At 47.1% G+C, this 12,802-nt stretch overlaps 1 protein-coding gene across 2 annotated transcripts in view; it reads right to left on the reverse strand.

Moving 5' to 3' along the window:
* The window catches only part of DNM3 (dynamin 3), a 1,044,597-nt gene that overhangs the window by 693,719 nt on the left and 338,076 nt on the right, over nt 1-12,802 (reverse strand). For both annotated transcript variants that reach the window (XM_030208630.1, XM_030208629.1), the window contains exon 14: nt 11,218-11,247. In XM_030208630.1, the coding sequence (XP_030064490.1) occupies nt 11,218-11,247 (30 nt within the window). The remainder of the gene's footprint in view (nt 1-11,217; nt 11,248-12,802) is intronic.

Here is a 12,802-nt window from a genome sequence, read left to right on the forward strand (position 1 = left end):
GGTTCTGATTTGATAGTAGTTTGGCCAAGGGTGTCATCATTAGGTTGAATATGGTCGGTGAGAGGGGGGATCCCTGTGGAACTCCACATTCAGGTATCCATGTAGCTGATGTAGTCGAAATTGATGTCACTTGGTATGAGCGTATAGTGAGGAACCCTTTGAACCAATTGAGAACGTTGCCTCCAATTCCGAAGTATTCGAGGATGTGTAGTAAAATTCCATGGTCAACCATGTCAAATGCACTTGACATGTTGAATTGTAATAGTAGAATGTTGTTGCCGTTTGCTATCAATTGTTTGAGTTTGGTCATGAGCGAGACTAGTACGGTTTCGGTGCTGTGGTTAGAGCGAAATCCTGACTGAGAATCGTGTAATATTGAGAACTTGTTTAGATAGTCTGTGAGTTATTTGGTCACTATACCTTCTGTTATTTTGGTAATTAGTGGGATGGATGCTACTGGTCTATAATTCGTTAGTTCATTAGCATTTTTTAGTTCGTTAGTTCATTAGCATTTTTCTTTGCGTCCTTGGGTATAGGGGTGAGTAAAATACTACCTTTTTCCCTTGAGAAGAGTCCATTATGTAGCATAAAGTTCACGTGGTTTGTTAGGTCCGTTATAAATTGTTGAGGGGCTGATTTCATGAGGTTGTTTGGGCATATATCTAGTTTGCAGTGAGATTTGGCGTATCTTTTAAGCGTTTGTGAGATAAGATCTTCCGGTAGTATTGTGAATTCAGTCCAGATCCTGTCTGCTGGGTAGATTCCAGGGTCTGGGTCCAGGCAGTCTAGCAGTGTGGTGTATTCGATGTGGCTAACAGGTATTTTGCGTCGCAGTTGAATGATTTTCTCCTTGAAGTACTTCGCCAAGTCGTAAGCTCCTGGTGTGTCTTTGCTGTTGTTGGTGACTGGAGTGGTGTCTAATAATTTACAAGTTGGAAGAGTTTGTGTGTGTCTTTGTAATTTGGTCCAATTTCAGTTTTGTAGTATTGTCTTTTGGTTTGTCTTATGGTGTATTTATATTTCCTTCGGAGTTGCTTCCAATCGTTAAGTGTGGGATCGTCTTTCTTTTTGTTCCACGCACGTTCTAGTTTCCTAACTTGTGTTTTGCGTTTTTTAAGTTCTTCGTTGAACCAAGGTATTGAGTTCTTTCAGTGCGAGGTTCTGGTTTGGATTGGGACGATGTTGTCTAGTGTTAGTTTACATCTATTATCCCAATTTGAGAGGAATTGTATTGTGTCTGTCTTTATTGTCCATCTGTCATTGTAGATCTGTTGCCAGAATTTAACCGATCTATTTTTCCTCTTGTGGTGTAGGTTTTTCGTATTTGTTTGTTAGGTAGGTCTTTCGTTCTCCATTGGAGGGTAATATGTGCTATATAGTGGTCAAACCACAGTATAGGTGACCATTCAGTGTGTGTTAGTGTAACGTTTGCGTCGTGGTCAAATTTGTGTGTTATGATGTCTAATGTGTGTCCTTTTTCGTGTGTTGGTTGCGTATTTTGTCCTTGTAGATCCAATAGTTGTAAGAACTCTCTACAGTCTTGGGTGTTTGTTGTGGTGAGATCTTCCACGTGTAAATTAATTTCTCCTATTATGATGAGGTTAGAGGAAGAGATACAGGTGTGCAAGATAAAGTCCATGAAGTGCGTTTGGCAGTCTCGCCAGTTGCCTGGTGCGTTGAGGTGTTCCCGCAATTTTGGGTGACTGATTCTTATGGAAGCGATTTCAAGTTGTGGCAGTATGGATTCAGCTATGTTTGTGATGTTGAACTCATATTTGTATATTATGGCTATTCCACCTCCTCTTTTTCCATTTCTAGTCCAGTGTGTAATTTTGTATACTGGTGGTCATAATTCTAAAATTATAGGATCTTGAAGGTTGTGGATCCAGGTTTCAGTGACGAAGAGGAAGTCAAGGTTATCTGCAGTGATCCAGTCTGTTATAGCCTCCATTTTGGTCACTACTGATCTGGCATTTACATATCTGATCTGGATTGAATGGTAAGGTTCGGTTGGGGGCGTTGAAGTCTTAATTTTTATTAGTTGCCTATTTTCCTGATGTCTAGTTTTGTTGTGCCCTTTCTTCCCTTTCTGTTGGTTGTTTCCATATGTATTTGTTTTTCCTTTTAATTGATTGTTGTTCTTTTGTTCTGGTGGGTTATGAATGAATTATCTGTAGGGTGTGCGTGTTGTAGGTAGACTGGTGTTTGTGTTAGGGATAGACCATGCGTAGTATGTTAGGGAGAGGAAGTAGATTATCATAATCAGTTTGTTGGTGTTCATGTTGGCTGTTGCTCTGAGATTAGTAATATGTGTTTTAAGTAAGGTAACAGATTGAGCCTCCCTATGGTATTGTTGGATGTCTAACGAGTCGTTTCTAGGACGTTTATGGTTAGGCATTTAAGGACTTTTAGAAGCAAAGCAGGCTTTTAGCATGTGGCATGTGTTTAAAGTAGCAAGGCAATTAGAACATTTAAGTGAACATTTAAACATTTAAGTGAACATTTAAACATTTAAGTGTAACAAATCGTTATAATGCAGGCAATTTAGAAGCAAGCGGCTAAGAGCAAAGCATTTAAAGATCTTGAGATGCATTTAAGAGTAGCAGTGCAATTGAAATAGCTATGCTAACCATATTCTTAAGAGTTTCTTACTACAATATTTCAGCAAATAGAGTAGCAATTCAATTAAAACATCTATGCTTGCAATTTATCACAAGAGTTCTTTCCTACAATGTTACAGCAACAAAGAGTTAACCTGTGCATGCAAAAGGTCTGGAGATCCGTTCTGCTGTTTGCTCTCTAGGCCAGGTCCGTGTTTGTTCGCTTTTCTGTTCCTTCGATAGTGGGTGAAGTCAGGCTCTTTTCGGCAGGTTCTGTCCTGTCCACTGCTGGCCCAGTACATGTTATCCCTTCATCAGTAGGTTAGTCAGAAATTTTATCATGCAGCATCCAATCCGGTAAATCTCTCACCTCAGTCCCGCCGGTACTCGACCTCTGACGGGGTCTTGTGGGCGGCCGTGTCCGGCGTGTGCCCGGCTCGTAGTCACTGGGGACTCTGGCCAGTTGTGCAAGCGGGGCTCCTCGATTCTTCACTCCATCTCTCGTTCGAGGCAGTCAAGGGGGTCCGCTCACCTGGTCGGGTGTTCGGCGCGCGAGGGTGCAGCAGGGGTGGTGTTCTCTGGTGGCTTTCCCAGCGGCACATAAGAGACTTTGACGGAGTTGTCGCCTTGCCCACGATCGTGTGGCCCTCGCACTTCTAGCCATATCGTTTTCCCGTCTGCTCGCAACCGATGTTTCGCTTTCCGGGAGCTCGTTAAAATCTAGGCCTCGGCCGCCAGCGGGCAGATGGGTTGCTTGTTGGTGCAAGCACGTTAGTCCGAACTCGCCGTTTACCTCCTGGATCGTTGGGATCTGTTTACATCAACTGATTCAGCAACAGTCCGGCACCGATTTAACTCCTGGATGTCTGCTCAACACCTGGACTGCCCGGTGAGTTTGTTCACTCTAGGCCTCAAGCGCCAGCGGGCAGATGGGCCGCGTGGTGGTGCATACACGTTCGTCTGAAACTCACCATTTACCTCCCGGATCGTTGGGACCTGTTTAGATCTGCTGATTCAAAAACAATCCAGCTCCGATTTGACTCCTGTCCGGTCCGTTCCGGTCAAGGATGGCCCAGGTGGGTCTTTTTCAGTCGGGACCTCTGGAGCTCGTTTGTTGAGCTTACCTGTCGGCCATCTGGAGACAATTTAAAACAAATTGGAGAAAATATTTCTTCACTTAACGCAATTAAACTCTGGAATTCGTTGCAAGAAAATGTGGTAAAAGCAGTTAGCTTAGCAGGGTTTAAAAATAAGGTTTGGATAATTTCCTAAAAATCCATAACAAAAAACACTGCACCACGGGCCTTTAAAAATGGAACACAGTTCTTTAATGAATGAGCCTTGACAAAAAGACGCGACACGGGCCGTGTTTCGGTGACTAGCACCTGCGTCAGGGGTCCCCACGTCTCATATAGTAAAAGCTACAAAGCACCAAGGCACTTTCACTTTCTGTATCCAAATGTCGGGTCTTTTTGTCAAGGCTCATTCATTAAAGAACTGTGTTCCATTTTTAAAGGCCCGTGGTGCTGTTTTTTTTGTTTGGACTTTAGTTTGTACTTCGTTCCCTCTCTTTTGTTATATACTAAAAGTCCATAAGCCATTATTAAGATGGACTTGGGAAAATCCACTGCTTATTTCTAGGATAAACAGCATAAAATCTGTTTTACTGTTTTGGGATCTTGCCAAGTACTTGTGACCTGGATTGGTCAATGGTGGAAACAGGATACAAGGCTTAATGGACCTTCAGTCTGTCCCAGTACGGCAACACTTATGTTCTTAAGTAAAGCAGTTCTGCAAAGAAGTGTGAGCTAAAATTCCTCACCAATGGTGTGAAAAACCAATATCAAATTATACAAAGTGGTTGGTTACAATTATTGCTGCTAAAAGATGGTGTAACCAATTAAGCTTACTGGGAAGTTACTTTTTCACATCACTATATTTGGGCACTATTGTAATTTCACTGTTAGAACTACTTGTTCTGCCCCCGGCAGCCTTACAATAGTATTATAGTGTAGTCCTAAAATGTGATAATGCCTTTACTGTTGTGGAGTTCATGACTCCACAATAAGACTTAGCAAAAATGGGATTCATGAGGGAGTAGCAAGGCAGAACTGCCACTACCCATGAGTAACACTACTACGGATTTCACTGCTGCCATCACTTCCTGCAAAAGTATATCAGCAATGCATTGTGTGTAATGTAGTTCCACATGTACCGCAGCCACCCGCTTGTTGTGTAAAGATAATTGTTAGTGGCCTGTTCTCCTGCAAAGGCCTCCTCCCTTTCTCTACCGAGCTTGATTCCTTTTGTTTACCTACTGTTATTTCCTATTTCTACTATCTCTGTCCTGATAGGTCAGCTAGGTTATGACCTTTCTCTCCAATTGAGGACTGCCATATGGGACCACTTCTGCTACCCGATAGCAAGTTCTGTCCCTATTGGTCCCTTTACCTCCCCCTCCCTAGGCTTGTGTGGCACTTTTCCTGACCTCCCTGTCTCCACGAGGGACATTCTCCATCTTGCCACCACAGCACTTGTCCTTCTGCTCCACTAAAGAAAACTCATCTTTTCACCTCGTTCATTCTCTCTCACAAGTTATTGAAGAAATACAGAACCTCATCTCTGAATTGCTTTCACCCATTTAATCACCCTCCCATCTCTGCAACATGCTTCCTCTTTTCATATTTCCATCTCCATTCTCCGATACAGCTCTCAGAACTACGAAGTCTCATGCCTTCTGGCATGAACTTCTAAATATCTGCTGTGAGTAAATTATCTACATTTATGCAATAAAGTAAATTTCTGAAAAAGAAAAGAGACTTCTGGGTGTGCTAATGCGCAGAGGTTACACTTCTTGGATATTAAAGTTTTAAGAATATTACACTTTAAGAGGCCTTGACACTATTAACCCGGCGATTCTATTTTGTTTTCTTTCCAACTGTGCTGTGGTTATTTAATCAGTTCCAATCCTGTACACATCTGCTGAGAGAAGGGGCAGAAGAGTCACATTCAGAGAAATAAGAAGTATGAATATCAATCAGGCAGCAAAGGAGAGACCAACTCTCCCACTAATTTTGTTACAAATACTTTATAGTCTCACAAAATTGAACTACACATTTTGCTAGTACAGTTTTATTTCTTTTTACTTTCTAGATTATTCAATAGGTTAGTAGTAGTACACAGCTAACATCTTCAGCTGCATGATGTTAAAGGAGAACTCCAGGAACCCAGAACTGGACTTTGTAGTAGAATACTGAAAATATTTTACAACAACTTATGTTACTTTTCATGGTCTGTAGAACCAGGACACAGATTAAGCTATTATGTATTAAAATGTAGACTTCTCCCTAGAAAGGCATCATCTAAAGTTATAGGATGGCAATGACTCCTTTTTCCTTCCATATTTGAAGAAGGAATCAGTTTAGTTATTTCTACTACTATTTATGTTAACTGTTAAATGCTATCGTAAGAAAATGCCATAACTAGATGCCATCCTGGAGGTGGAATAGTCATGCAGTACCTCATAACAAGTAATTCCATGAGCAAGCAATTCAGTGACTTTTGGAGAAATGGGAAAGGACATTTTTTCTGACTTAGCTCTGGTCATTTCTGGCTATTTCTGGCTATAGCCTTCTTGAAACTTAGCTTTCTGTTTCTATGCCTGCTCAGTTAATTGTTTTAAACACTGAGCTTAACAGTAAGGAGAACCATGAACAGCAGCATTTCAAGAACAGCAGACAAAGGTAAAATTATGTATCATACCTGATAATTTTCTTTCCATTAATCATAGCAGATCAGTGCATAGACTGGTGGGTTGTGTCCATCTACCAGCAGGTAGAGATAGAGAGCAATCTTTTGCCTCTCTACATGTGGTCATGTGCTACCAGGAAATCCTCAGTATAGTCGATATCAAAGCTCCATCCACAGGAATCACCAAACATAGAGAATTACATCCACAAAGGGACACTCTGCCACCCAACCACGGCCGAAGCGGGGGGGGGGGGGGGCACCCACTCCCGCCGACGTGGGGGGAACTGGCATGTCCTGCTACCGCAACCGTGGGAGGAGCTGGCTTAACCCATCACCACCAAAGCAAGAGGGAAACAAAGCTACCCTACAGCCGCACGAAGCGGGAGGGAGCACTGGCATAATTTAGCTATGAATCCAACCACCGTCGAAACGGGGGGAAAGAAGCAGCAGCTCACTGTAACATAAAGTCGTCCCAACTCCAGGGAAATCCAAGTGGAAGAACTTGAACTCGAAGTCCTCCTGAACAGGAACTGAAGTCTAAACTTGAACCTGAAATATAACTGAACTAGAACAAACAGTACAGATATCTGGGAGGGACTATGGATTGATCTGCTATGATTAATGGAAAGAAAATTATCGGATATGATACATAATTTTACCTTCCATATCATTAAGCAGATCAATCCATAGACTGGTGGGATGTACCCAAGCAGTACTCACCCAGGGCGGGACATGGAAATACCAGAATGCAACACTGAAGCTCCAAACTGGGCCTCGGCCCGTGCTGCCACGTCCAAGCAATAATGCCGTGAGAAGGTATGAGCCGAAGCCCAAGTCGTCAATCTACAAATCTCCAAGAACACCCGAGCAGACAGTTGCCACTCTCCGGGATCCAAGGTATGGAGACTGAGAAAGTCCGCCTCAACATTCAGGACTCCCGCAATGTGAGCCGCCGACAGCTGGTCCAGATTCGCCTCTGCCCACTGGAATAACTTCATGGCCTCCCTGGCTAGGGGGGACGCTCCTGGTACCTCCCTGGCGATTGACATAGGCCACGGTCGTGGCATTGTCTGACAGGATTCGAACTGGCCTCAGTATCAGTACCTGAAGAAACGCTTGAAGTGCCAACCGAATGGCCCGAAGTTCCAAGAGGTTGATGGACCACTTCGCCTCCGCCGGCGACCATATCCCCTGTGCTGTCCCGTCAAGCAGGCGTCCGTCGTAACGACAATCCATTCCGGGGACGTGAGAGTCATACCGGCTGACAACTTGTCTGACATCAGCCACCAACTTAGCGCCCTTCTCACCGCCAGGTCCAGGGGAAGGCGAACTGCGTAATCCTCCCAAACTGGAGTCCAGCGCCGCAGAAGAGAGTGCTGTAGTGGTCTCATATGGGCCCTGGCCCAGGGCACTACCTCCATCGTGGCCATCATGGAGACCAACAGTTGCACATAATCCCAAGCCCGAGGAGCTGAGGACTGAAGCCCACCTGGGACTGAAGCTTGAGGCTCCGGTTGTCCGGCAGGAACACTCTGCCCACTTGGGTGACGAACCGAACACCCAGATACTCCAGGGACGGAGTCGGGCGCAGCTGACTTTTCTCCCGGTTGATGATCCATCCCAGGGAGCTCAGAAGAGCAATGACCCTGTCCGTCGCGCTCTCCCACACTCCGCAAAGGAGGGAGCTCGAATCAGCCAGTCGTCCAGGTAGGGATGGACTTGCACTCTTTCCTTGCGGAGATAAGCCGCAATAACCACCATCACTTTGGAGAAGGTCTGCGGAGCCGTAGCCAACCTGAACGGGAGGGCTCTGACCTGGAAGTGCCGGCCCAGCATTGCAAAGCGCAGGAAGTGCTGATGAGGCTGCCAGATGGGAATGTGCAGATAAGCTTCCTTGATGTCCAAGGATGCCAAGAATTCTCCTTCTTGTACTGCAGCAATCACGGAGCAGAAAGTCTCCATACGTAAATGCCGTATTCGCAAGGCCCGATTGACTCCCTTGAGGTCGAGAATAGGCCGAGAAGAGCCTCCTTTCTTTGGCACCACAAAGTAAATGGAGTAACGTCCTGTGCCACGCTGCTCTACGGGCACTGGGACCACCGCCTCAAGGCGGAGCAAGTTGTCCAGAGTCTGCTGAACTGCTGCCACTTTGAGGGGAGACTTGCAGGGAGAGATCACGAACCCGTCTCTCAGGGGCCGGCAGAACTCCAACTTGTAGCCGTCTCTGATGACTTCTAGAACCCAAGCGTCTGAAGTTACCCTGGTCCACTCGCCCAGAAAAGAGGACAGCCTTCCTCCTATCTGCTATGGGCCATGGACCAGGGCCCCATCATTGGATACGAGACCCTGGGGGAGGACCGGAGGAAGAACCTCCTGAGCGGCGGTCTCTGCGAAAGGAATGCTGCCTCAGGGAGAACCTCTGCTTGAAGGAAGAGGAGGAGCCCGACTTGCCCGGGCGATACCGACGGGCTTCTTGAAAACGGCCCTTAGAGGAACCAGGGCGAGCACTGCTGGCCCTTGCCTTGACCTCCGGCAACCTCTTACCTTTAGAACTGCCAAGATCCGTCACAATCTTGTCCAGCTCATCCCCGAAGAGCAGCTTGCCCTTAAAAGGCAACTTGGCTAAGCGGGATTTGGAGGCATGGTCAACTGACCAATGCTTAAGCCATAGCCATCGACGGGCAGAGACTGTCTGAGACATACCTTTAGCCGAGGCTCTCAAAACATCATACAGCAAGTCTGCCAAGTAAGCCAAGCCCGACTCCAGGACCGGCCAATCCGCCCTCAAGGAAGGATCCGAGGGGGAGGCCCGCTGCACCACCGTCAGGCATGCCCTGGCCACATAGGAGCCGCAAACCGAGGCCTGCAAACTCAAGGCGGCTGCTTCAAAGGCTAACTTTAAGGCCACTTCCAATTTCCTGTCCTGTGAATCCTTAAGGGCAGAGCCACCTTCCACCTGCAAAGCCGTCTTTTTTGTCACAGCAGTGATTAGAGAGTCCACTGCCGGCCAGCGCAAGGCTTCCTGTTCGCTCTCTGGCAGAGGGTACAGACGAGTCATGGCCCTGGCTACCTTGAGGCTCGCCTCTGGAGAATCCCATTGAGCCAAAATTAGAGTTTTCATGGCTTCATGGATGTGGAAGGTCCTGGAAGGGCGCTTGGTTCCCAACATAATAGCAGAACCCGCCGAGGCTGAAGGAGGGCCTTCCTCCGGAGAGGAAATACTCAAGACGCTCATAGCCTGAACAGGTTAGGCAATTCCTCTGAGCGAAAAAGCCACGCTGCAGAGGGGTCATCTCCCCCATCAGGGCGAGGATCAGCCTCCTCAAAAGAATCCCCAAGGGACCCTTGGGAGAACTCAGAACGCTGCCCTCATCTACATCAGAGGAGACAGAGTCCCCCAAGACCTGAAGGCCCACCCAAGGGCGCTTGATCAGGGAAGCCTCTTCCCCCATATCTGACAGGAGAGCAGGAGCAGCGTTTTGCAGTTGAAAGGCCTGATGCAGCAACAAAATAAGCTCAGGAGAGAAACCCCCGTTTGTGGACCTCTGCAACCTGGGCCACACCCCTAGAGGAACTCTCAACCTCCTCCATACAGTGGGGGAGAGGAGCGCTGCGCATCCAAAATGGCGTCCGGCGCGTCACTCGGCAAAGGAGCCGCGCGAGAAGCATGGCACTTAAACTTCGCCATCTTCTTACCGCCACCCAACTCAAAGGCGGCCATACCAGAGGAAGTCCGAGCTGCACGGGCAGCCGACGTCGGAAGGGCGGACATCGGGGGATGGGCGCTTAAGGCAGGAAAGGCCGCCGACGCCCCAGCGGAGGAAAAACCGGCTAAATCAGCAAAGTCCGGAAGGGCGCCCAAAAAGGGCTTCTCTGCCTCCGATTCCCACGCCTCCCCACTAGCCGCACGATCGTGGTCCGGGGAACGCTTTTTCGCGCCCTTACCATCTGACGCCATGATCCACAAGGGAAACATTCGGGGAACCCCCTGCCCGCTAGGAAAAGGTAAAATTACCTGCTTCTTGCTCCGAGCTGCAACGAATTGTGTCCCAGTGAGCAGCTGCAAAGGAAAATCTTTTCTGCTTCAAGATTGTTATGGGTTTTTGTTTTTTTTTTTAAACGGAGCCAGCGGGAGGGGGAAGAAAAGGAGGGACCTGGCACCACTAGGTTTGCATTTGCTCACGAAGAGCCCTCAACCCCAGGTACTCAACAAAGTCTAAGTAAATAGGCGTGGATACCAAGCCAGAACTACTGCATGTGACCACACACCTGCTAGATAGAGAGAATACTGAGGATTTCCTGGTAGCACATGACCACATATAGAGAGGCAAAAGATTGCTCTCTATCTCCACCTGTTGGTAGATGGACACAACCCACTAGTCTATGAATTGATCTGCTTGATGATATGGAAGAAAATGTTTAAGGATAGCAGGTACCACGCAACATAACATGTGAACATATTTTCAAGATACTTTGTTACTAATAACAAAAAGCCTCAGTTATATGGGGTCCTGGAATTCTCCTTGGAAGAGCAAAAACAGATTTACTGAAAACTGTTGATAGGTTTCCACTACTGTGGCTTACTGGCTACATGGGGCAAATATTTCATTCAGTTGGAATAATATTTTGTTAACACCTCAGTGCATTATTCAGACAGCAAAGCGGATCAAGGAAGGTTACCAGGTTAAACAAATAAAACAATTGTGTTCAGGTGTCTTGATATTAGCAAGTCTACAGTAATTATTTGAATAAAAGGAGTAGTGAAGACCTCAAGAAAGTTAGTTAGTTACTGGGTTAGTCAGACTTCACCATTTAAGCTCAACACAACATTAAGCAACAGTAAAGCTTACAGAAACTTAGCTCGTACAATTTGCCTGGAAGGTAGTAGGTTGGTTCCCTGAAACAGCAAAGAATTATGAAAAACAATTTGTAATTAAAGAAAACACTTTACACACAGTTCTTCAGTCATTGCTTCTCTCCTTAAAATAATGAGCATACACAACAAACTGTGCTTCTATGTTTAAGAAGTCAGATATGGATAACAGTTAAAGGAGTGTCACAGTACTGTATTACTTTGACTGAGGCACTGCCACCTTACTCTGCCTGGATATGCTGTATTAAGGGCCAACATACAGTGGAATAGAAAAGTTGAAAATGATATGCAGCTGCACACATTTGAGGGAGGTGTGGGAGGGGTTTTTCGGTGGGGTCTTGGAACAAGAATGGACTAAATAGTCCTGGGAAGAGAGGGGGGGAGGATCCAGGAACTTTGAGGGAGGAAAGGAGGGAGGGGGGACAACCCGGGAACTTGGAGGGAGCGACCCTGGAACTTGGGGGGACGACGACCCTGGAACTTGGAGGGAGGGGGGACTCTGGAACTCAGAGGAAGGGAGGGAGGGGGGAGACGACCCTTGAACTCCAAGGGAGGGAGGGGGGCGACGACCCTCGAACTGGGAGGGGGAACCCTGGGACTGGGAGGGGGGGCCCCTGGCACACACACTCACTCTCTCTCACAGGCACACTCACACCCAGTCTCACTCTCTCTCTCTCACACACACACACACACACACTCAGAGGAAAACCTTGCTAGCGCCCATTTCATTTGTGTCAGAAATGGGCCTGTTTTACTTGGAAAAGAAAAAAAGAGAGTGTACCATCAACAGATACGTTTAAGGATGCCTCCGGGGCAAACACATTTCCTCCGGGTTTTCCCTGGCCAAAGGAGGGGATGGTCAGGGGGTGAGGGACTGGGGGGGGGGGGGGGGGGGGGAGGGAGGTGTGGGAGGGGTTTTTGGGTGGGGTCTTGGAAAGTGAATGGACTAAATAGTACTGGGAAGAGTGGGGGGGGGGGATCCTGGAACTTGGAGGGAGGAAAGGAGGGAGGAAGGGGGGACGACCCTGGAACTTGGAAGGAGGAGGGAGGCGACCCGGGAACTTGGAGGGAGGGGGAACAACCCAGGAACTCGGAGGGAGGGGGACAACCCAGGAACTCGGAGGGAGAGGGGAACAACCCAGGAACTCAGAGGGAGGGGGGACGACCTTGGAACTCAGAAGGAGGGATGGAGGGGGGAGGACGACCCTGGAACTCCGAGGGAGGGAGGGGGGGGACGACCCTGGAATTGGGAGGGAAGAAGGGGGGAGCCCCTGGCACACTCTCATTCTCACACATACACACTCTCTCTCTCACACACTCACTCTCACACTCACTCTCTCTCTCTCACACACACACTCTCTCAAACATTAACAACTCGGAGGAAAACCTTGCTAGCGCCCATTTCATTTGTGTCAGAAACGGGCCTGTTTTACTAGTATATTATAAAATGTAAGTCTTAAACAAAAACACTGAAAAGCAACTAAACCCAACTAAAGTACTTATATTGTTATTTTCACATGAGTTTTTAACTACATAAAAATATGAGCAGCCATACTGGGTCAGACCAATGGTCCATCTA

This window comes from Microcaecilia unicolor, chromosome 6 (assembly GCF_901765095.1).
Source record: "Microcaecilia unicolor chromosome 6, aMicUni1.1, whole genome shotgun sequence".
In the NCBI taxonomy this organism is placed as follows: domain Eukaryota; kingdom Metazoa; phylum Chordata; class Amphibia; order Gymnophiona; family Siphonopidae; genus Microcaecilia; species Microcaecilia unicolor.